This window comes from Panthera pardus, unplaced genomic scaffold (genome assembly GCF_024362965.1).
Source record: "Panthera pardus isolate Hobbes unplaced genomic scaffold, ASM2436296v1 HiC_scaffold_21, whole genome shotgun sequence".
Taxonomy (NCBI): domain Eukaryota; kingdom Metazoa; phylum Chordata; class Mammalia; order Carnivora; family Felidae; genus Panthera; species Panthera pardus.
The window spans coordinates 15,564,899-15,591,367 of NW_026526777.1; the positions used below are offsets into that span (position 1 = coordinate 15,564,899).

General features: G+C 38.1%; 1 protein-coding gene across 3 annotated transcripts in view; it reads left to right on the forward strand.

Moving 5' to 3' along the window:
• USH2A (usherin) overlaps positions 1-26,469 on the forward strand; it is a 739,062-nt gene that overhangs the window by 290,694 nt on the left and 421,899 nt on the right. For all 3 annotated transcript variants that reach the window (XM_019465619.2, XM_053908979.1, XM_053908980.1), the window contains exons 22-27: positions 1,580-1,710; positions 9,801-9,927; positions 12,268-12,369; positions 14,813-14,992; positions 16,026-16,156; positions 21,548-21,821. In XM_019465619.2, the coding sequence (XP_019321164.2) occupies positions 1,580-1,710; positions 9,801-9,927; positions 12,268-12,369; positions 14,813-14,992; positions 16,026-16,156; positions 21,548-21,821 (945 nt within the window). The remainder of the gene's footprint in view (positions 1-1,579; positions 1,711-9,800; positions 9,928-12,267; positions 12,370-14,812; positions 14,993-16,025; positions 16,157-21,547; positions 21,822-26,469) is intronic.

Consider the following 26,469-nt stretch of genomic DNA (forward strand, 5'->3'; position numbering starts at 1 on the left):
GATGTGGTCTTGCCCGTCTTTCCAGATTCATCTGAACTCCCTCACATCCAACATTCTTTAATACTTTCCACACCTCTAGCCCTTTGAGGTTTCCCCTAAAGTCCTTTCTACTTTCTGAAAACAATTTCAAGCATCATATTTTCTGTAAAACCTGCCTCAATCCTTTTGAATCAAATTATGTCTTATAAATATGTCTGTATCACTTATCACACCTCATTACTGGATTTTGTTTTGTCTGTTTTCTTAGCTAGAAGTTAAGTTAATGTCAGGCACTGGCTTGTTAGTTTTTTTTCTTTTTTACTGTGTAGCAGAGTACTCAGTTAATGTGAATGTTCCATTGATGCATAGTTAAAAAATGATAATACAATACTCACGAAATGACTTCTGCTTCCCTGTCTCCACAACTATGCTAAAACTTCCCCCTTACCTCTGATGCACCCCCTCTCATTTCTCCTCCTCCAGACTCTCAAAATATTTAATAAGTGCACCTAGCCATCATGGGATGAATGGGTGGAAAGATGAGTCTGACAGGGCTCCTGCAGCAGGTGCAGTCTGTTGATCCCCAATTAAAACCCCATCTATGTAAGAAATTTGGTTACCAGCCCAGCCTGAAGGGGGCTTTCTCTCCTTCAAACTTCCATAGTTATGGTTGACTGTATTACTACTCAAATCAGTTTCACTAATTATTTAATATTGTGATCTCAAGCTGGTATTTGATTCTTACATAAGTTCTTGACCTCTTATTCTCCTTGTACGATTTGCCTGTTAAGACACATACATTTTTTGTTTTAATTTCCAACTAAACTGGAAACTCTTTGAGAACAAAGACTGCACCTCTTAAACTTCTTTGCCACTTTCAAAACATGAAGTGTGTGATACACAGGAAGAGTGCTGTAAGTGAGTGGGATTCCAGATTGAATGGAGTTGGGACCATGTAGGGTAGTGGGAAGACAGTTTATGAGACCATCACAAGCTTCCCCTGCTTCCAGAGCTGGGGAAATTCCTGTGAGACAAGAGCACTCTGTGTCAAGGGCAGTGCTCATAGGTTATCTGAAGGGTGAAGGAGACCCTGAACTTTTAAAGGCTGTAGACCATTTGGTTACAGGATCCTGTTTCAGAAAATTAGCTCTCTGGGCTGCTTCATAGCAGGTCTTTCCAGTTCTTAGCTTCTATTACTAGATTGATTCTTTAAATATAAGCATTTTAAATGAGGTGCCCTGTGGTCCTTTCATTCATGTCAAAAACCCATTTATTTTTATGGCTCTGATAATATTTTCACGTTGATACTCTGAATATCCAGTTTTGGGTTGACAACATGTCTTTATATGTTGATGAGTTTTGCATAAATTTAAAGTACATTATATATTGATTAGTGGGAGTGCAGGCTTGAGTCTCCAAGAACAGGTTGGCATTCATAATAGGTTGTATTTAAAACCAAATGGCTAGGACCAGTCCATTGCTGTGTATAATTCCCTGACTGTACTCACTGCATCATAAATAATAATGAAAGTAAATGTACGTTTATCAGAAAGAATCAACAAAACCCCAGCACTGATTTGCTGATTGCACTTGTCTCCAGGCATTAAGGCCAGTTTTCGAACAAGGGTGCCTGAAGGTTTGATTGTCTTTGCTGCATCACCTGGCAATCAGGAAGAGTATTTTGCACTTCAGTTGAAGAATGGACGTCCTTATTTTCTTTTCGATCCTCAGGTAAATGAGTAGTCATAAGACTTGATATTTCTGAGAGTGTCCTAGGTGCCAGGTACTGAGGTAAGCGCTTGTATTTTCACACTGAATCCTCACCAAAAGCTTGGAGGTAAGTACTATTATTAGCCCCACTTTACCAATGGAGAAAATGAAACCTACCATGGTGGTGATGACTCTCCCACAGCTGAAATAGCAGAGCTGACTTTCAAACCACATAGTCTGACTGAGAGTCTACATGCTTAACAACCATATGCTGTCTTATCATAAAGGGAAAAGTTTTATGTAAATTCGAAAAGGCTGGTTATTTTCCTTGTAAGCAAAATTATATCACCCTTTATTCTTCCACTTTCTCTCTTCCTCCTCTCTCCCTCTTTCTCTCTGTCTCCCCCGACTCTTTCTTCCTTCCTTCTTTCCTTCCTTCCTCTCTCCATGCCTCCTTTTTTTGCCAACAACTATTTAAGGGCCTATCAGGTAGTATAATGCTGGGTGTTGCAGACTGAAATAGTTTTAAAGTTAAATGTGACCATGCCCTTATGAAACAGTCTGAGGAGGATACACTGAAAAAACTAATTTAAAGTATTCATGTATATTAAGAAAGAGAAGTAAAAAATGCTAAGCATTATGGGAGCATAAAATAAAAGGGCTTTCTTTGCTGAGTTGTCAATCTTCTCTGAAAATGTGGTATTTAACTGAGATGCAAAACAATGAGGAAAAGTCGGTCAGAACAAGAGCATATGTCTGTTCAGGAAGATGTGTGTTTGAGGTGGGACAGGACATAGGAGATACTAATGAAAGATCGAGGAAGGCACTGGGAATATAATTTCCAGGCAGAGCAAATAGCAAATCTTAAGTGCCCGAGGTACATAAGAACATGACATTGTATACATTGAGATGAATCCAAGATGGCTGAGGGATGAAACAAAGAGAAAAGTGTGAGGTTGAAAAGCTGGGTGGAAACCAAGTCATGTAGGGCCTTGTAAGCAAATGCGAAGATATAAACTTTTCCTAAGGGCAATGGGAAAGCATTGGGAAGGGAAGACAAGGGAAGCAAGGGAAGACAACTGTCTTCCCTTTAGTTAAACAAATATTGGTAGGAATTTGACATTAGGCACTGTATTGGGCCTGTGAGTAATTGAGAAATGAGTAAAACTTTGTAAAAGATGTTTTACTTTCTGTTTCCTCAGGTTTTCAACTTAAAACTGCTGATCTAAGTCATAAATTATGCTTGCCAAATAAATGTTTTACATTACACTGTAAAGCTGGCATGACTTTTCCTCCCTGATCTAAGGCATGGGCCAAGAGCTCCGGGGGAGGATCACCTCTTAATACATCCCGAACACCCACACACCTTGGAGAGGAAAGGCAGGGCCTGCTGGACTAGATGTATTTGAGCATCATGCCAGGCTCCTTTCAGGGGCCTCAAGATGCAGGGTGGGCCCTTGGTGTTTCAGGATGTTGGAAGAGCCATGAGTTGGCAGCTGGAAAAACCAAGGAAGAAAGTTTTCTGCCTGGTGTTTCAATGGGGATCTGATAACTACAGGGCCAGTACTTGATAGGTCCTCAGGCGCAAGGACTTCTATGTGTCCTGTAGAATTGCAGTTTCCTAAGGGGTGTCCATAGGTGGGCAGTGAGTGAGCAAAGAAGAAATAGCATCACACATAAGCAGATCCAGCAGCCAGAGAGAACGGGAGAAGAAGCAGCTGTCTCAGAAGGCCAGGCAGATGGCAATTGGGAACGAAAATACAACAACCAGCATGCTGAAGTTGATTCAATTACAGAACTGAAAATATTATTTATCATTTGAGAACTTTAAGTAGATTTAATTAGAAAGAAGATACTTCTGAGCCTCAGATTAGCAGGTCAAAATATGTAACAAGATTTAAAAAGGTGGAGACTACTAAGAAGAAATTCAAAAGGAGAACAAAAAACACCTGGACGATAAAAAGGATACAAAGGATGAGAGAAAATAATGGAATATAAAGTAGGAGAGGATATCCTTTTAATAAATAATGGATTATAAATTTATTGAAAGGACTGATGAAGTTTTAATCAAGATTAAGCAAACTATTGCCTCTATAGGATCTCTATGTGCCAGGCATTACTGTAAGTGTTCACACAATGTGTACACACACACACACACACACACGCACGCACATGCACACAGACATTTAAATACCACAACTCTGATGTGGATACTCGTAATCCCACTTTACAAGTAAAAATACAATCTGAGCCACAGTTAAATTAATTTCCCTGGCATCATCCAACTAATCGGTGATGAAGCCAGGACTGAAACCCTGGCAATCCACCTCCAAAGACCATGATTTTTAACTCCAGTATTATACTGCTTTTTAACATGAAAGAATAATGCTTGTTAAATACCCGGAGACTCAGATAAAATACCATCCATGTGCCGTATTGGAAGGAAATATATCAAGCCTTTTGGCTTCTAACCAAAAGGAAAGGAAAAAAGCCTGAACTCTAAAGAGGAAAAGCAGTGGTGAATATTAAACCTGGCAATACTAAGTTCACCTTAAATATTTAATAACAGAGTGACTAGAAATGTGTTTTACACCTGCCAAAGAATCTTTGAAATAGAGGAGACACGTGGCAAAGGCAAAGCGGACAAACAAAGACACCTCTAATAGTTGTTTGGTGCTAAAATTACCGAAAGTTGAAGGAGAGGGAAAGATGAGTGATTTAAAAGTTTCTAAAGGTATCAACCTAGTGGAGAAGGCAGTAGGGGGATAGATCGCGTTGGTGTCTTATTTTCATAAAATGGATAGGCAAGAATGTTGTATTTTAAATGCTGTGAAAAAGACATTAATTATTGATAAAATGAAGATGTTCCCAGAACATCCAAATTAACAAGGTGAAAAGAGAGACTAAATGCTAGATGGTAAAAATCAACAAAAATCATGAAAAGAGAGGAAAACAGTACGGTAAAATAGAAGAATGTCAATGAGAAAGAAAAATCTGGCTCTGTGTTTCTTTCCTCAACCTATTAATATCCGGGAATATTTGAGAAGATGCCAGATAGAGAAAAACCTTAATTGTGTAACCGCTTAGTCATAGAGCTTTGAAAGTATACAAAGTGGGTTCACATTAATTATCTGACTTCATTCTTGAAGTGGCCACTTGAGGTAGGTATTGTTTTCATCCCAGCTTTAGAGGAAGTGGTTTAACTAGGGTCACACAATAATTTAGTGATGACACTGGCCCTGGATTTACTTTATTTCATTCAATGCCATTTGGTTACACAACTTTTGTACTCCCGGCACTGTGTTATGCAGTTATGCACTGGAGCACAGTGGTGAGAAATGAATGCGATGCCATTCCCTACTTCCCGTTGCTCATCTGGGCCTCTTCTCCCCCAGTTGGAGAACAGAGTCTCTGCCCAAGTCGGAGAGGGCAGGGAGGGAACAGTACTCGGAGAGATGTCCTATGGTGGCTTCATGCTGCCTTGCACTTACAGTTGGCCATGTCCTTCATGAATGTCCATCGCAGTGTCTGTGTGATTCTAGATGACCATGCACATCCCAGAGCTACATTTGCAACCAGATACTGGCCTAGGTTGTTCATCGCCGGTATCCAGTACCATACGCATACATGCGGGCACACACACTTGTACACACACGCACTCCAAACATGTGGGGCAAAGTCTTTGCAGAATTAATCCAAAAATGATTTCACCAGACCTGAAGCACGACTGCCACCTCTTTGGACAGTGTTGTTTCCCTTTGGGGAGAATGTGGTACCTTAACATGCTGCAGAACAGGAGGGTAAACGAGTTAACTCCACTCAGCCACAGGATTGTCATTATGATCCTGAGAATGGCTGCCAAAAAAATTCTGTCTCATCGTTGTCATTGCCTTTTCAGTGATCAGATAGTCCAGTGTAAGAGACAATAGCAGAGTTCAGGGAAGCATTCACAGAACATTGCCAATAATTTCTGTCCCTTTCCCTTCTCCCTCAGATAATTACTTAGAGCACTCATTGCTGTCATTACCTTTCCAGCTGCTCTGTCCCTACTCTCTATACTCAAATCCTAACCTGTATAAAAAGTTGGTAGGTGCCAGCCAAGTATTAATCAAATTGGTATGGCCAAAAGTTGGAGGAACAGGGGGATGGAAGGGTTTAATGATGCCTGGCAAGTGATTTTTTTATCTGAAATAATAGTATCTCTCCATAAGGCAAAAGTTGCCTGCATTTTCAGGAAAGTGACAATGAATTTATTAAAAAGAAAATAAGGTATCAGTTGAGCAGGATTACCTTAGGATGTACTCGAGAAAGTGTAATCAGATATATTACACTAAATGGTCTTGGGACTGATGCCATCTATGTATGAAACAGTGAGCTCCAGCTAGCAGAGGCTGTATCCTTCCCCACTACTGGGGAATTTATACTCTAATGCAGGTTAAGTAGACATATCTGCTAACTTTTTAATGAAGGCTGTACATATTTTCAGACCAAGAATTGTTGAACCAGAGGAATGGAGAAAATCTTGAATGTTCTTCCATTGTTTGTTCTGTTTTTAGGACAGAATATGGAATACAGCTGTCTGTAGAAAGTTAGAGGTATCCCAGATTTAAAGAAGTTAGGAGTTTTATATGCTTCCCATTGATGTTCAAATTATTTATATTTTGCCAGTTCTCTGTCCTTTGTCTTTATATGAGATAAGATTATCTAATGAACACCTTATTGTACTCATCAGACAAGTAGTTACTTGCTTAACGTATCTTTGGTATCAGACTGTATAGACCGGTGAGGGCAAAGTCTTTCTGCTTTGTCCTGAAACATATCCCTGCGGCTAAGTCCTTAAAAGGCTCAATAAATAAATATCTGTTGACAGTTTGACTGACTGACTGAATAACTGTGGGAAAGTATACTTATAATTGAAGAAAATTACCCATTTTCTAGGATACAATTTCCAGCTCTTTAATGATCATTTAACAATTTAGTTCTTATTTGTCTTAATTTCTCAGTTTGTTAGAAACTTTGACTTTAAGTGATGATTATTTTTAAGTTACTTTCCTGAATCCATTCAAAAGAGTTAAATTTGAATTGTGAAAAGAGCCTTTTATAGTAACTTAAAGTCACTGCTGTCTAGCACATCGTTTCAAAACAACTTGAAGTTATTGTGTGTGTTTTTAGAAATATGTTAATAAACTTAAGTCATGAATTCCTTATATAACAGTGTAATCCTACAGAGAGGCTATTGGTGTAAAAACTTATTTGCTTTTCTTTCAATGATCAAATGCATTCTGTGAATAAGTATTTGGGGTAGGAGGAAAGATTCTTCATAATATTTAAAATTGGATATGTGTTCGCATATTTTGAACCGAACACCTGGAATTATTGTGAAGATTCACAGTAAAGTTCCTCCGATTCTTAATTGCTGTATTTTTTGGCTAAGTCTCTACCAGCTATTATCTCCCATTCTTTATTTTATTAATTTCTATTTGTATATACCTGATTAAATGATATTTTATTGGCCAATAATGACTTGTGGGAATCATTTAAATGTTTTATGTTCAGTGATGTTAAGAAGAAATTCACATAACATTCTGATTTCATTAGAAGAAAGCTGCAAACAAGTGTGAATGGCATTTATTTAACATGTCTGATGTTTTCCAAATGGAAAGAATAAACTGCATGCTATGATACTAGGATCGATCGTAGAATTACTCTCTTAACATTGGTCGGGGAGTATAATTTTCAAATGATCACAAAAGAATAATATGCTAAGTTCTTCCAAGTATAAAGCAAATTTGGCATCCCGAAGCTCTATGTTATGTACTCGAATTTGTCTCCAGTGAATGTAATTTCTGATGTAGAGAACTGTTAATGCTTCAAATTGTTGCCAAACATAACATGAAGAACCACTTACTCAGACACCTGATCTTTAGAATGCAGCATCGTTTGTAACAATTTTAACGCTAACTAAGTACACTTTGATGAGACAGCATTTAATAAAATGCTCATTAATTTCATCATTAGCAAGGGTATGCTAAGAAGTAAGCCAGTTTCTTATGTCACGCCCAATTAGCATCCCATGCTAGTAATCCCATTAGTATTGTTGAATTCACTAATGGAAAAACTAATGGGCATGCTACCAGGGCACATTAATTGGGCACGACACCAGTTCTGGTTTTAATTATTAAACTACGATAATGAAATGTGTGTTTGTAAAATATTAAAATGTTGAAATAGGGTTGAAGAAAATAAAAGAGTATGTAGAGGAAAGAGATATAAAGAAAGCCAACCTACAAAAATTCAAGGACTAGAAAACAGATATACCAAATGGTCATCTTTCTAGCTGATCGAGTTGTCTATAAAAGTTGGGACACTGTCCACATGAGAAACAACCCACTCATCCTCATGGGAAATTAAAAGCTGTTTTTTTGCGATATGAATTTCTGTATGTCATACATGTTGTCATGCGCTGTATGAGGCCTGACAGGAGCCAATTAAATATGTAGAATGGACATGTTACATTGCCGAAGCTATTTTAGGGAAATACATACAGAAATGTTTTACTTAAGATGGTGTGACTCACATTGCACTTTTTGTGATGCAAACCTTCAATTACATCAGATAATTATTACTTTTCTCTTTTGGAAAAACAGTATTCCAAAATTATAGGAGTTTGGCCAAGCACTCCATCCAACTAATTAAAAAAATATTTTGTAATATTTTACCCAGTCCTATTCTGGTTTAAACATTTTTTTATTGGATTTGAAGTTAATTATTGCTAAGAAAATTACCTTCATTAAGAAAGAAATTTATTTTCATTTAGAAGGTTTGGAGTAATTTTCTGGTTGTTTTTTTCTTTGATAGTAGTGGTAGTAACTGATGATGGTGACAAAGTTGAAATATCTCCTACCTAGGCTTATTTGCTCATGAACGCTAAAAAAAGTAACACTGTACTAAGCATGATATGCCAAAAAGTGTCCACTTGGCTAGGAAGTACTCAGATGGAAGGTTTCTCTTCTACTTCTTTCTGTTTCCTTACCCTTACCTCCTTTCTGCTAATCTCTGTTCTTGATATCTGCCATTTCGTACTCTTAACTTTGTTTAATGTTTATTATTTTTGAGACAGAGAGTGAGAGAGAGCAAGCAGGGAAGGGGCAGGGAGAGAGGGAGACACAGAATCTGAAATAGGCCCCAGGCTCTGAGCTGTTTTCACAGAGCCTGATGAGGGGCTTGAACTCACAGACTGCTAGGTCATGACCTAAGTTGAAGTCAGACGCTTAACTGACTGAGCCACACAGATGCCCCTATTTATTTTTTTAAGAGAGAGAGAGAGAGCAGGGGAGGGAAGGGGGGGGGTGCAGAGGATCTGATGTAGGCTCTGTGCTAACAGCCCTAAATGGGGCTCGAATCATGAACCCTGAGATGATGACCTGAGCTGAAGTCAGATGCTTAACTGGCTGAGCCATCCAGGCACCCCTGCCATTTCCTACTCTTAACTGCTTAGGAACTCATTTTTAACTATGATAGAATGACCTTAGATAGAAGTTTCAATGCTAGATTTAAGATTACAAGGCAATGAGTACTAAGTTTAACTACGCATTTATGTTCAATGTGTTGATAACTGGCTAATTTTTATATGAATCTCATTCCTTCTACTTATTAGCAGTATAGTGAATGTTTTTGCCAGAGAAAAACTTTTTGCCAGATATTTCCCTACCTTTAGCACAATATAGATTCAATGGCGTTGTATTAGTTTTAAGTTCTTTTTTCATATTTCTACCAAAATTCTTAAGAGCTAAACTTTTAGAGTAGAAGATTCATTATCTTTCTAATGAATATAAGTTCTCAAAATGCAAGTGTACTTTTAAGAGATTTTTTATTCCACAGAGAGGATCTTTTCAGATTTGAGTACTGTTTCTAGGAGGACATCACAGAAAATCCAGAATGATGTCAGGCATCAACTTTCACTTTGAGTTCTGTTGAAATATAGGCATGCTTGCATCATGGGGATGTCAAAGCTTATAAACTGGTTTTTAGCAAATCTACAAATATATGTGTGTGAGTTTGTAAACATATACATTCATTCACTCACTCATTCACTCATTTGTTTCCTTAAGGGCTCTTCAATGGAAGTTAGTACAACTAATGATGGTGGTAAACAATATAACGATGGCAAATGGCACGAAATAATTGCTATTAGGCATCAGGCTTTCGGCCAAATCACACTTGATGGGCAGTATACAGGTAAGAGCTATATATATGAACGGTACTATTGATATGCTAACGTTGCCATACTTTTCTGTTGCTTGTATTTCTACATCTCTTTTTTCACGTTTATTTCCTCTCCATTTTGCCTGAATTGCTGTTGAATTTGCCTTTGGGGTGCTCCCAAAATGATGAAGTCTGGCAACCATTTCCTCCTTTACGCACCGTTTCAGTAAAGCAAAAATAAGAGCAAAGTCATCAGTAGCAATTTTGTCTTTTGCAATGCTTTACAGTCTGCAAGGGCTTTTACTTATGTTCTCTCATTTTATTTTTGACCTGCGAAAGACAAAGTAAAGTGGTCATTACATACATTTTAGAAGTGATGAAACTGAGGCTCAGAAAAGGTAAATAGCTTTTCCCAATTTGCACAGCTGGTAGGCAGCATTCTTTCAACACTTACTTATCCTGTCTTTGCAATTTTAAGTTTAGTATTCTTTCCATCCTACCCTATCTACTATCCGTAGATAATTATAAAACACTTACAGTACCTGTATAATGATGCAGGCTTTTATTAATCTATTCAGGAAATATGGAATTGTAATGAGCACCTACTGTGTCCCAGGGATTGCTCTAGAAACACTGGCTACAAAGAGCAGAATTTACATTTTAGGCGGAAGAGGGGCAGGAAACAGAATAAATATTGAACAAGTATCAGGTAGTGTATATTCTGAGAATAATAAAGCAAGATAAGAGAGAAAGTGTGTGTGTGCACGCATGCATGTATTGGAGAGGGGAATGTTTTGATTTCATAAAAGACTGTTAGAGAAGTCTTCTTTGGTAAGGTGACATTTGAACAGAGACCTAAAAGAGAGTAGGTGGATAAGCCAGGAAAATATCCAGGAAAAGAATGTTTCAAGCCAACAGAATAGTAGGTCCCAGGGCCCTGAGGTAGGAACATATGTATGGCATGTTAAGGACCAACAAAGAGGTCACTATGAAAAAGAGTGGGTGAAGGGGCTAATAATAGGCTGCAATCAGGGAGGCATTAGGGCTTTTTACATAGGGTTTTCTGGACTTTTACTTGGAAAAAGGGAAGCCATTGGAGAATGTCAAGAAAGGAGTGACATGTTATGACTTCTTTCTTTAAAAAGAACACTTTGGCTGCTCTTTTGAAATGAATTTTAAAGAGAACAAGGGTGGAAACATGGAGAGCAGTTAACAAACTTCTGTAATAATTATAAAATAATTCAGGCAATAAAAAAAATGGTTTCTTGAACCAAAGAAGTAAAATTGTGGGTATAATGAGAAATCTGGGTATATTGTAAATGTTAAATTAAAAGGATTAGATTCAAGAGGTGCGTGGGTGGCTCAGTGGGTCAAGCATTTGACTCTTGATCTCAGCTCAAGTCTTGATCTTGAGGTTGTGAGTTCAAGCCCCACATTGGGCTCTGTGCTGAGTATAAAGCCTACTTTAAAAAAAAAAGGATTTGATTCCAGTAGAGCAGGATTAGCAAGCCCCTTGTGGGCCATATCTTGCTCATCATTATTTTATAAAGTTTTATTGGAGCACAACTTTACCCATTTGTTTTGTATTGCCTGTGACCACTTAAAGCTGCCTGGTCTACAAAGCCTAAATTATATACTACCTGGCCTTTTACATAACGAGTTTGCTAGTCCCTAATGTAGAACATGACTGCTAAGTTTGGGGTCTGGGCAACTGGAAGAATGTAGCTGCCATAACTAAGGTTGACAGGATCATGGGGGAAGCTGATATATAGAGAGATGTTCAGTGTTAACATGGTCAGTCTTAGGTATCTATGAGGCATCCAAGTGGAAATATCAGGTAGACTTCTGGGTACAAGTCTGAGTTCAGGGAAGAGTTCCAGACTAAAGATATACATTGGGAATTGTCAGCTGAGGATGGCATGCACTTACCAAGGGACCACATGGAAGTAAGGCTAATTAGAGTGGTTTGGGCTCTGAGTCTGAGGAAACAAAAAAACACCTCTCCTTCAAAGGAAGAATGGAGTTAGAAATCATAACAGATGTGTGCTGTGAACACAACATAGTTGGGGACCCAGGCCTCCTCTGGTCTTTGGGGCTGGTGGTTCACATAGGTGCCAAGCACTCCAAGTCATCTAGAGGACTTCGTATACCCATGTATGTGGGGAGAGAAAGAGCTCTGAGAAGGCAGGAGACCTGGTCCTTCCAGCATCAAGATGTTGGGACAGCGAGGAAGAACCATTGAAGAAAGACAACAAAGAGGAGAACCAAGCAAGAGTGGTATCCAGAAGCTCAGTGAAGGGTTTAATCATTTGTTAAGTGAACAGAACCCAGATTATTCCGGGGAAGTTGAAATTCTCATCTCCTTTTCCATAGGTTCCTCGGCCACACCGAATGGGAGCACTATTATCGGAGGGAACACGGGAGTGTTTGTGGGAGGGCTTCCACAGGGTTATACCATCCTCAGGAAGGATCCTGGTGAGTTTCCTCTTTAGGATTTATATGTTGTCACCAAAATTTACAACAGGATCAAGTATGAGTACATTATTATAAGGTATGAATAATAGTATTATATTTTATCTCATGCTATTCCTGTATCAAGACAAAAATGTCCCTTAGGTTTCCTTTTTTCTAAAGGAACCATGTATTACTTGCATTTAAATTCTTCGTGCCAGCCCCTGATATATAAAAAGAGTTTATTAAAAAGTATATTAAACTTTTGAAGTGAATGATACTAATTTCAGTCAAAAACATGTTATTTTAGGGGCACCTGGGTGGCTCAGTCAGTTAAGCATCCAACTCTTGATTTTGGCTTAGGTCATGATCTCATGGTTCATGAGTTCATGCCCCGCATTGGGCTCTGAGCTGACAGTGCAGAGCCTGCTTAGGATTTTCTCTCTCCCTCTCTCTGTCTCTCCTCCTCCCCTGCACATGCTTACTCTCTCTCCCTCTCTCAAAATAAATAAACTTAAAAAAATAAATGTTGTTTTAGGATTATGTGTCAATTTTTTTAGATTTTAATCTGAAGCAACACAGAAATAGGAAACTATGGGCTTGATTTATACTCTAAACAGGGTAAATAAACTTCCCTGAGTATTGAGCATGTGATCAGCTCTAAACCAGACCTTAGATATCCACAGATGAACAAAATGTGGTCTTTGCCACAATAGAGGGTACAAATATATAAATGTATAATGTCAAGCAAATGCCATAAGTACTGTAAGACATAAACAAAATAATTCCTGTATTTTTGGAATGAGAGAACAAAAACAGATTCAAAATGAAACCAATAAAAAACTACCATGGACAGAATTAACCTTAGGCAGAAAGAAAAAAAAAAACAAAACAAAACATCCTTCCAAAAGCATTGCTAAGATTTTAGGGTAGTTTTCCCATGTCTGCATTGAAGGGCATATAGGGTATCGCCTCAGTCTCTCCCAGGAAGTAAAATGTAACTACATAAATATTACACATGAGCTAGAACCTAAATAAATATAAATTGTTCATGGGTGGGGATCTTCAAGGAATAACGGTGAAGAAGATCAAAAGGAATAAAATGTTTTCAGTGAAATTTGGAGAGGGATATATTTAAATACCCAAGACTGAATGTAGTTGCCTCCTCAGATATCTCTAGAATAGAGAGGGTTTTTATTGGACTACTTTAGACAGGTAGAGAGAGAAGTCTCTCGAAAACATTCATACACACACACACCCACTAGAGAAAAAGAGAGAGAGGGAGAAAGAGGGAGAGGGGGAGAGAGAGAGAGAGAGAGAGAGAGAGAGAGAGAGAGAGAGAGCAAGCGAGCTCTCAGTCTTTGCCCCAGTTCTTTGTCCATCCAGCACATGTCTTGGCTATGGTACAAACAGGCACTGGGAAGAGAGCATACCTGGCTCCAAGTACCCTTCCTGTGGAGGACATATCTCCATTATAAATAAATAAATAATCTGACCTTGTAGAACTTTGATTGCTGGTGAATACCTTCCCTAGAATCAAGTCATAAACTCAAAAGCCGAGATCGAAGCTTTGTGTGGATCAGTATGGACATCACTGGATGCAGTGTGACCTTAGCTGCGATGCTGCCTCCTCTTCTCTAGGTTTTTCTTGCTCTCTAGTTCTAATTCTCTCATTTCACTTCATTTCTTTCCCAACTCCTATTACCAGCTATTTGCTATGTTCATAAACCCTACCTTTGCCTGGTCCGGGGCATTCTAAAATTAAGTTCAATATTATATTAATTCCTAAATATGAAATCAAATTATTGACTTACTTGTGTAATAGACTGGTTCATAATGATGAAAGAACTAAAATACAAACGAGATTAGATTAATAGAAACACTTCCTTCAAATCTTACTTTTAAAACTTGTTGGGGCGCCTGGGTGGCTCAGTCGGTTGAGCATCCGACTTCGGCTCAGGTCCTGATCTCGCGGTTCGTGAGTTCGAGCCCCGCGTCGGGCCCTGGTGCTGACAGCGTGGATCCTGGAGCCTGCTTTAGATTCTGTGTCCCCCTTTCTCACCACGCCACCCCTGCTTGTGCTGTGTCTCTCTCTGTCTTTCAAAAATGAATAAACATAAAAAAATTTAAAAAAAAAAACAAAAACTTGTTACAACACTTTTATTTTTAAGACTAGTGGCAGATGAAATCTTCTTGTTAGTTCAAAAGGCAATATTCTGGCTACTCCCATAAAACCACAATTTCTACATAAACATCTATTTCTTTGGAAACAGTGGATCTGACATTATAACTGTTACCACTCAGCATAGGTAATGGTGTGATGTTTACATGAATCATTAAGAGGTTTGCAGTAAATAGGTAGTGAGAGCTATTGCCTGTTTCTTTTATGTGAATGACACATAAAATTAATTGCTTTGAAAGAATGTTTCCAAAATACACATTTATTGATATCTCTCGACCCCTACAGACATAATCCGTAAAGGTTTTGTGGGCTGTGTCAAGGATATGTATTTTATGAAGAATTATAATCCCTTTGCTATTTGGGAGCCTCTGATTTGGCAGAGTGCTGAAGAGCAAGTCAACGTGTATAACAGCTGGGAGGGATGTCCCACGTCACTACAGGAGGGAGCCCAGTTCCTAGGAACAGGTAAGGTTCTGAAAGAGACACCAGCAGTTGCTTAGCAGCTAGTTTCTATCCTTTGCACAATTTAATCCCTCCTGTCCGATTACTTTGACCTCTTATGAACCTAGTGTCACAGAAATAACTAGTTACGCCATGATACACATAAACATTTCCTCCAAGTCTGAATATGTAATACAAGTTGTAAGACTCATGGACATATATTCGTGTGTCAGATCTCTGTTAACCCATGGCAATTCTTGGTTTATATTTGGTAGTATCAAAAATATCTTTTGGTATGCCAGATGTTTTACTTAGAATGCAGTTTTACTTGGAAAGATGTTTTGGAAGTGTTATGTTTACCGGGTGAATCCACAAATATCTATTTATCCCATGGTGTAGATGGACCATATTCTCGAGAGCAAAATGTCAGCTATGTAATGGGGTGCGTAGGTTAGTGAGGAGGAGCTGGAGGATGTCACGGTCATCCCTGCCATTGCTCGAGAGGCTGCTGCAGAAGCGAGGAGCAGTGTACCTGGCGTACCTCCCCAGCCCAGTCTCTGCCTGGCCGTCACCCAGGGTAAGGGAGTGGAAGGGAATATAGTGGCCTGGTGGATAGTACTTCAGATAAAAGCCCACCTCTGCTTCCTATGTTTATAACTAAGCTGGTTACTTATTCAGTTGCTTAAACCACCTTCAGGATAGAAAGATGAATAATATCCCAGTCTGTGCACTTTTCTGTTGCTCTTTTCTCAACACTGTCATTATTCTGAATTTCTCTTAGTCAATGCAATTTCTTATCGTGAATTCTGATATAAAACAATAATAGTCTTAACTATATCCATGATTTAGAGAGTAAATTGCTTCCTCTTAAAATGTATATCCAGTTCATTCTGCTACTTCCGTACAAGTACAAGGGGGATTTCTCAACATTGATTTGCATCTTCTTTTGCGAGAGACTTACTCAATGACGGTATTCGTCCTAGTCTTTGTTACACCTTCATAACGCTGGCACTATTGCTTTATACACACTGACATGTACATATTCTTTTCTTTAAAGGGTTTCTGGAACTTCAGTCGCACATGTTTCATGGTGGAATGGATTTTGAGATTTCCTTGAAGTTCAGAACTGACCAATTGAATGGGTTGCTTCTTTTTGTTTACAACAAAGATGGACCTGATTTTCTTGCTGTATGTGTATAAATTTAGTTAAATTTACTTAAAAATATCAGATACAACTTTGAGATAAATAAGGCATGTGTTAATATTTTGCTAAATTGGGGTTTCTCTTGAAATCCATTTTTGTTTTCCTTCCTTAAGTCATTTTTAGGTTTGGAGTCCTGTGAAACATTTTGTGCTCTAAGATCGTGATTTATTTTAAATGACAATTATTACTGTGAAAATTGTAATTTTAGCAAAGCAGAGTAGTTATGAGGAATTATGAAAATCCCACTTAGTTTCCCAACATATGAAAAATATTATGTCCTTTGTTATTTCTTATATAATGCTGTTAAAAACTATATACAATAAATGCTTCGTATTACACACTCACACAAAGTATAAAAGTACAGTAAACATGAACCTACAACCCAATGCAAGAATTAAAATATCATTTTTTACATTTACTTATAGGGTCTCTCCTATCCCATTTTCCTATCCCCCTCTGGAGGTAATATGTAATTAGAATTTTGTGTTTATTATCCCCTTGCATGTAGCTGCAGTTTCAACAAAATGTATGAATGCCTGAAAATTCTTGTTTTTGACATTTATAAGAGTTGCATTATACTCTACCTTGAGGCAATTGTTTTTTGCACTCGACATTATTCCTGAGTCACTCATGTTCTCCATGTAGGTATATATTTTCATGACTGTGTAATTTAGCTCTTCTGTCAATGACATACTGGTTGTTTCCGTGTTTTTGCTATGGCAAATGGGCTGCTATGAACATTTTCATACATTTTTCTAAGTACAGTCAGCAAGTGTGATTACTTTTATTTGCCTTTAATCAGACAGTCAGATATCATTGTCAAAAATAAGTATGTTATGGGGGCACCTGCGTGGCTCAGTCAGTTAAGCGGCCGACTTCAGCTCAGGTCATGATCTCGTGGTTCGTGAGTTCGAGCCCCGCGTCGGGCTCTGTGCTGGCAGCTCAGAGCCTGGAGCCTGCTTCAGATTCTGTGTCTCCCTCTCTCTCTGCCCCTTGCCTGCTCATGCTCTGTCTCTGTCTCTCAAAAATAAATAAACATTAAAAAAAGTTTTAAAAAAATAAGTATGTTATTAAAATGTAAGTTTTTAAAAAGTTATTTTAAAGAACTTACATAGACTCAGGGGAAAATTATGAACACCTTAATCTCATTGCTCATATCTAGGCAAGTAAGTAGTAAAACACATGTGTTGGTGATTTTATGATTCTAGGATGTTTCCAATTCATTGATTTTGTTCATTCCTAGATTATATAATGTCAAATTTGCTGCCCAGGTAAGTGGAAATATATCCCTTCATAGAATTTGTTGTAATTTCATCTTATTTAAATTTTTTAAATTTCTTATTTATTTTTATTTTAAAGTTTATTTTTGACAGAGAGAGAGAGAGTGCGAGCATGAGCTAGGGAAAGGCAGAGAGAGAGGGAGACACAGAATCCAAAGCAGGCTTCAGGCTCTGAGGTGTCAGCACAGAGCCTGACTTGGGGCTGGAACCCAGGAACCTTGAGATCATGACGTGGACCAAAGTTGGATGCTTAACCGACTGAGCCACCTAGGCACCCCTGAAATGTAATCTTTCTTAACACAGGAATTTTGTGTCTTCTTTATAGTTCTATCTTCAGTGCCTAACTCTTTTTCTTTTCGTTTTTATTTTTTAATTTTTTTTAATGTTTATTTTTGAGAAAGAGACAGAGCATAAGTTGAGAAAGGGCAGAAAGAGAGGGAGACACAGAATCTGAAGCAGGCTCTAGGCTCTGAGCTGTCAGCACAGAGCCCGATGAGGGGCTCAAATTCATGAACTGTGAGATCATGAGCTGAGCCGAAGTCAGATGCTTAACCGACTGAGCCACGCAGGTGCCCCTTCAGCCTAACTCTTGCAATTATTAAGTATTTGATAAATATTATTGGATGAATGAGTGACTGAACATGTGAATGAATTCATGTTATGGTGACTCTGAGCATTCCTTAAACATCTATCTGTGCATAAATCTTGGAGAGAATGCAGAGGTGTTTATCATTTGGCCTTTCCTCTCAAGGAGCACTTGCCTCTCTTGGAGGCTCACACATCCTGGTATACCTACATCCAGCCCTCCATCTTCCTCCGTTCACTGACTTTGGAAATATAATGAATCCCCACCTTATTGAATAATGTTAATTTTAAGCTTTAATGAAATAAATCTTAATCAAAACATTTAGGCCAATATATATTGAGTGTCTGCTCTGTGTTAGGCTTTCTTTTAGCACTTCCAATACAGCTATAAAGGAAGCAGACATTCACAGAACTCACATTCTTCTCCTCTGTATCTGAGAACCTACGCTTCTCACAGTTTATTCCTCAATAAGATTTTTTCCTGTTATCCTAAGTAGCTTCAACATACGTGGCTATCCGGGGAACTTGATTAACTCAGAAAGTTTTTACTGCTAAACTCTTAAATCTCAAAATATAACATTTCTACTCTTTGAGCTCTCGTTCTCTCTTATTGAGTTCACAAAGACATTGAGACCATTGGCTATTAGACCACTTTCTGTTTAACTTACGTGCTCTGTTCCTTAGACACCATAATGCAGCTTTTCAACCATTTTTTCTGACAACACCCTCAACTTGTGTCTTCAATTCCACAACTCTTAGTGAATCAGTTTAGCCCCTAGCTCTTCAGTTTCAATAGCCAGTTTACTGAACACCACAGGAGAACTAATACAGTTATGAAGACTGGTGACACACTGAGTCTTGAGGGTCCTAATTCTTTCATTCGACACTATTTATTGTTTATAGGATTTGCTCATAGATTAAATGTAGAACATTAAAGAAAAAGAATGTCAGGACTGGAAAACACCACAACCTGAATGTCTTCAGATAGTCTCATTCTTATAATGGAAAGAAACATAATCTCCTCATCTTCCAAATTTTCAACCTACAACTTTTGTTTTTATGAGCCAAGTCTGGGTTTCACTCTCTCCTGACTCAGGAGGACAAATATATAATTACTATGATTCCAACCAAAGTTAATATTTCTACCTTTACTCTATATTCTATCCCTTCTCCTGCAAGAGCTTGTGCTACAGATTTTCTCTTTTGTTAAGTTCCAGTGTTCCTTCCACATCGGCTCTTCTCCCTCTATATATAAAATGGTTGAGCCTCATTTATCTTAAATATTTTTCCTTTTGACTTGGAAAACTCCTCTGTTGTATTTCCCTTCCCTTCAGAGCCTCTTGCATTGAAAGTAACTACTCTGGTTATTTCCACTTATTTTTATATCACACCTTAGTCCTCAAATACTGTAAATATGGTTCCTAGCCCTACCACATTGCACTGCAGAATTTTCAAACTTGCCAGTGACCCCTGCATTTTCTAGTCTACGAGATAATTTTTCAGTCTTTATTTACTTGATCTTCCACTGTCATCTTTTTTTTCTTAAAATATTCTTCCCTACCGACTTTCCAAAATACTAGTTGCTCTTGATTTTCATTAAATCCTTGGCTTCTCCAAGAAGATTGTTGTTGACTTATAGAATGACATCTACCCTGCTGTCCCCTTAAGATGTTGGTCTTGCTGAGGACTCTTGCTTTGATACTAACTGGATGATCTCACTTATCCTTTCATAAACCTTGTCTATTTTACTGGCCTATCTTTATGTTCAACTGCCTCAAAAAAAGTTTCTTCTGAATGTTTTATAGACATTTCAAACTCAGTGTGTTTAAAATTGACCTCATTCCTCACTGACAATGATAATACCAAGTCTTTCTTTCTAGTGCTTTCCATATTGGGATGGTGGTAAAACACACCCAAACGAGAAAGAGCATGGATATCTTTGACTTACTCTTCATTCATTTAACACATTCAGCTGTTTGCCATGTCCTGCTGAGACTTAAAAAGCTGAGTTGCTTTTAAAATACCTCTTTGACTGAGTTGTCACTGTCTTCACCATTGTTATCTTTATTTCAATGGTTCTTGTCATTTTTCTCACCACTGTAGTGATTCTCTAATAGGTTTCTCCAATTCCAGTCTAGCTTTCATTTCCAGTATGAACTTCCTATTACCTAAAGGGTAGACTTTTAGCACAAGATAATAGTGGAAAGAATATAGCCTTTTGGAGGCAGGCACACAAGAGAAAGATGAATATTTTTCCATATGACTCAAAATCCTCCAAAACCTTGTTTCTACATATCTGACAAGACTCTTTCTAACCCATGCCCCCCCCATCTGTGTATCTTTTGTCTTACCTAATTTAGTCTTTTTTTCTAAACCTAATGAGCTCATACATGTCCTCATGCCATTGGACATGTTAATCTCCCTGTGTTGAAGGATTCTCCATGAATCTTACATACTTCCAAAAATATTAATTTAAACCTTTTCCAGTTCCCAAGGAACAAAATGTATATCCTTTCTTTGCTGTCATTGTACCCTATTCTTCTCTTGGTTATAGTATTACCCCAGATGTCTGCTATTGGAAAATGTGATTCTTGGGAACAGGTTCATAGAACATGGTGGGGGACTCAATATTTATTGAATGAATGGATAAATGACTGCTTATCCAATGTACTTCACAAAGATGAATTTACATAGAAAAAGTAATTTTTATCTGGAATTACTGAATTTCATTTGACATGATTGATCTCAAATTTTTAAGTATCCTATTTTTGCTGATGGGAGTTCTAACAAAATAAAAACATAGTAGATAAAATAATTGTCATGTAACATTTTGAAGGAAAACATATGGAGGCATTTCCTTTGCCATGAAAATTTGGGTAAATGTATTCATATTAGAAAATGGCACCTAATCTAAAAGAATACACATAGAAGCAATTATGTTAGTTAGAGATTTAGAATAATAAAAATGAAATATTGAATAAAAATCCATCTTACAAATTTGAAATTGAGTTCACCAACCAGTTAAAATAAGCTTAATCAGGCTTGACATTTCATTTTCTTATTGTCTTGTCATATTTTTCCCCCAAATTAAGTTGATATATGAAGTAGTATTTTCTCATTTTCTAAAAACTCAAGTAAAAATAGTGACATAGTTCAAACTATTCTCTTCAGTCATTCAGTTACTTATGCTAGGGTTGAATCTTTTACCTATGTTGCACCAAACAATAATAATAATAAAAGTTTTTGCCTACATAGTATCATATCACATTGTGTGATCATTAATGGGTATGAATTTGACTTAATACAACAATCTTCACGTCAATTATAAGCTTGCAGAGTACTCCATTATATGTTACTCCAGTCCTGCTTAGAATAAAGTGGAACATTTTTATAGAGTGCTTTCAGGGAAATTTGTTGCTTTTCTACAAGAAATTGACCTTCTGCTCTCTCCCAAACTGCCATTCTGCAGTCTTTTTATATGCCTATTTTCTTTTTTAATGTGAAATACAGATGGAACTGAAGAGTGGAATATTGAGCTTCCGGTTAAATACCAGTCTTACCTTTACACAAGTGGATCTATGGCTGGGACTGTCCTATTGTGACGGGAGGTGGAATAAAGTGATTATTAAAAAGAAAGGTTCCATCTTAACAGCAAGCATGAATGAACTGAGGGAGCGTGCATCACAGTCCAGAGCCCAGCCACTGATGGTGAATTCCCTGGTCTATGTGGGAGGAACCCCACAGGAGCTGCACGACTCTTTTAAATACCTGAGTCTGGAACAAGGTAAAGTCCATCTGAAAGAATTCCCAAATAAATACAGCCCTGGTATAAATACAGCAGGTTTTGGTGGGTTCATGTTTTAAGATACAACAACAGAATCAGGCCGAAAGCAATACCTACCCATCCCTTTTTTGAAGAATTTTAAGCTTAAAAAAAACCACAGTGGTACCCGCATGGCTCAGTTGGCTAAATGTTTGACTTTTGATTTTGGCTCAGGTCGTGATCTCACAGTTGGTGGGATAGAGCCCTGCATCAGGCTCTGCGCTGACAGCACGGAGCCTGATTGGGATTCTCTCTTTCCCTCTCTCTCTGCCTCTCTCCCACTCACATACGTGCTCTCTCTCAAAATAAATTAAACCTAAAAAAATTTTAAAATCACAGAACATTTTTTTCAGATAGTTTTGTATGTTGCCCTTAAGAGTGTGCCCTCATACCTGTTTATAATCAATATATTTATTCTAACTTGTCTTTAACATATACAATTATAATTTATATATATATATTTCCTCATGTGTTTTCAAAGAAAACACATGAGGCTCTGGTTCTTTCAAATACTGACCATTATCTGTGTTCATAGATTAAAAAAATAAACTAGGTTGGTGGGCACAGCTAAGAAAAATGGCATTAAATTTTACTGGGTTTTTTTTCTGACATAACTGCTAATTGTCTCTGTGCATTTCCATGGAGCTCCCCCATAGCAAAGCACATGAAAGGGTGGGTTTAGTTGAATTTTAAACATGCTGGTGAAAAATATATATTTCATTTATTATTAATTACCTGAATGAAAGAAAAAGTGCATGAGTGCATGACTTATAACTAGAGCAAGCATTTAACTCATAAAAGGAATTTGAACATAATCAGAGAAATTTTTAATACAAAAAAGGCTACCAGTAGCTGAGTGTATTCTGTGTGCTAGGCATGGTTCTGAAAGCTTTACATGAAACTAAGTGGCCCATCTCTTCCTAACAAGCCCATGACTTAGGTATTATTATTTATACGCCCGTTTTACAGATGAGGAAACTAAAGAACAAAGTAACTTGCCCAAGGTCACATGGTTAGTAAGCAGATAGCAAGCCTTTCTGTCTCAGGCCAGCCTGGTGTCAAAATCCACTCTCCTTATTATAATCAAGGATTCCCTTTTATGGTCATTGGCCAGTATTCCTTTGCTATAAATTAGGGAAAGCACAGAAACTTCTAGTTTGTGACTAAGCATGCTCCCATGTAGAAAATGTTCTCTACATATTTCAAAATCTATGTACTGTGAATGGTTAAAGTTTCCATGAAGCAGTCTTTGCCTATTTGGTAAGTACATAAAGATTTAAATGCCTTTGAATAGAAAATATATGGCAAGCTCTAAGGAGACTTTTAGAAGGGTACTAGTAAGGAGTTAATGAATATCTGGGGTGTAAGACAGTAATGACATTTTCCAGGCACTTAAGATGTAACAGCAGCTAAAAATATTACATTCATATAAGGGCTTCTCCTGGTTTTCAGGTTTCTGAGGTTAGAAAGAGCTTGAAAACCCTTTAGATGAGCCAGATTACTTGATCCTACTTACATCTAGGAAACAAATCCCCTGCATCTGTGGCCTTATACTTTCAAAGTACACAAAAACCCATTACTATGATGGGCATAGAGACATGGCGTTAGCCAAATTTTAACTGGAATTGTGAGACAATCATGATAGAAGCTTAACACATCAACATAAAAACCCAAAGGGGATAATTTAATCTGCACTATGACTAAGTCTATGATACTGAGAGATATTTTATTTATGGGTAATACTAAATTTTTATCATTGCAGTATCATACATATCAGTGGTTCTCAAGCCACTGATAAAATATTGAAGTATAGTAGCTGGAACATAGTAAGAACTCAATAAAATCAGCTGTTATTATTATTACTATTCAAGATACATCAGAATCTCCTGGAAAGGTTATTAAAAATGCAGATTTTATGACCCTATTCCCAAAGATTCTGTCTCAGATGCTTTGAGTGATACTGATCTATATAAGTAACTGCACGTTTTATATAGCGATCAGGAGAATATTCACCATATGGGGGTGCTGCCTGTATGTAGTAAATTGCAATTAAAATTAATCATGTTCACTTACTGTATTTTTTTTAATCCACTCTCAAATGGTCTTAAAAGTGTTCTGTGCTTCTCAATTAGCACCTTTTTGCAGAGGCTCTATTTTGTGGTCATATTAGCGCTATTTTTTTTTCTTGTCCATTAATGTTGTAATCTTCCTTTGAATCAAATGCAAATTAACTTTCCTCTGTGGTACGGAAATGCTGGGCAGCCTAATTTGCTGAAGATGTATCACCTCAGAGCACGGGCATTTATCTTAGAACTACCACTTGGGACTATCACTTACCTCCAGGTTGGGGGCGACAGGGCCATGGCCCGTGATATCACAGGTTATGCTCTACCCAAAGACCTGTGTGGAGAAGGGAGGAGTAGGGGCTGAACGCACACAGAGGAGCTATTACTCTGCTCTGCCATTTTCACTGAGTTCCATAGTTCTGACTATACACAGTGGTCGCCACTTTCGTATTCATGTTAGCACGACGGAGAGCAAATTCAGCTCTGCCAAGGCCTTCCTACCAGCCCAAGTGCCTCTGTGTTGGGTGGTGATTTGTCAGTGTAGAATTCTGGTCCACCTTTTAGTTATTTGGAGGCCTGGGGGTGGGGAGTCATTTCTGATTCTCAAAAGCAAGCAAAGGAGGCATCTCCTTTCCTCCCACTGCTAGGCCCTTTCCCCTCTTTCTATCCTAACATCCCAATTATATTTTGAAGGTAGTTGAAGAATATTTCTGGTGGAAATCGTTCTGATGGTGCAGAGTTGAAAGAACCGTGACTTGATTTGGCAAAACTGTCTGTCTGTTCTTACATAGCATGGTGAGGACCACACACTAGAACTCAGTTTCCTTCACCTCCAAGGCCTGAGGCCAGCATACCACTTCCTAAGGAGGATTAATACTTAGAAACCTCATCCAATACTCTCTGGACCTTTTTCCTTATCTCCAGAATGAAGGAAGACTACCTTGATGGCCTTTCCCAAATTTTAAAATTCTATTCCACGAATTAATTTTTTTTAATAAAAAAATTGTTTTAATGTTTATTTTTGAGAGAGAGAGAGAGAGAGAGCGCACTAGTGGGAGGGGGCAGAGAGAGAAGGAAACACAGAATCGGAAGCAGACTCCAGGCTCTGAGCTGTCAGCACAGAGCCTGATGTGAGGCCCGAGCTCATGGGCCAAGAGATCATGACCTTAGCCGAAGTCAGACCATTAAACAACTGAGTCACCCAGGTGCCCCACCATGAATGATTTTTAAGACATTTCTTTTTTTATTCTTAATTCGTTAAATTGTAAAATATACATAAATGTTACCATCTTAGCCATTTAGCGCACAGTTCAGCAGCATTGAGTATATTTACGTTGTTGTGCGACCGCCATCATCCGTCTCCAGCACATTGTCCATCTTGTAAAACTGAAACTCTGTGCCCTTTAAACAATAATGGGACTTTTCTGATAACAGCACTTCGATGTGTACCAGAGCTGCCTTTCCACTGTTTGCATTTTGTTGTTAGGGAAACCGGCATAGAGAGAAGTTAGGTAACTGAGCTATAAGCCATCAGAAAATCACTGCTGGTAGAGAATTCAGAATTCTTCACTTCTGAATTTTCAAGCAGATGCTTTTATATTGAACTTCATTGCTTTCATTTCCATTCACCCAACTTATGGAGTGTCTACTGTGTGTTCAAGATAGACTAGCAGTATTGATCAGTGGGGCCGAAAGGAACGTGAATAATAGCAAAGGCATTTAAAAGGAAATAGGCTGCAACTTAATGTGTTAGAAGACATAATAAGACATCATATAAATGCTGAAGAGAACAATATGGTCATTGTTACTATTAGCTTATTTTACTGTTAGGCATTGCATTATGTTTTATTTTCTCTTCCTGCTGATGTGCTTTAATCTTGAAAAGAGCTAAGCATGTGTTTGGGGCCCTTCAAACTTGACAGTGTTTTGTTCAGTAAGAGTCAGTGTGTGCTATCTCCAACCCAGTCTGTTCATCCCTTCTTTTACAATTTTGTGCAGTTTTCTGTGCAGAATGCTGGCAAACTTATTGAGCTGATCTCTATTTACACAAAATAGCATGTAATGCAAAGCCATTGCTACTCCCTGGCTGACTGGATGCCCTGTGGTTCTCTAACAAAAAAACCAGTGCATACTCCTAATCTATTCCTTCCACATTTCCTGTTAAACTTCACAGAACTACACTGCCCTGTGGTCGTTCTAAAGTCAACTGGGTAGTGGGGTACCTGGGTGGCTCATTTGGTTAAGCGTCTGACTTTGGCTCAGGTCATGATCTCACGGTTCATGAGTTCGAGCCTCAGATCGGGCTGTCTGCTATCAACACAGAGAGACAACTGGGTAGAACACATATTCCGAGAAACCTCCGGATGTTGCCATTGCCAGAGCTGAATTTGCTCTCTGTGGTGCTAACGTGAATATAAAAGCAGTGACCATTGTGTGTAGTCAAAATTGTGGAAAGCTGTGACGATAGTAGAGCATAGAAATAGCTCCTCTGTATGCTGTAACTGGGATTTAGTTTTCTAACTCTGGAAAGATTCTAACAGAAT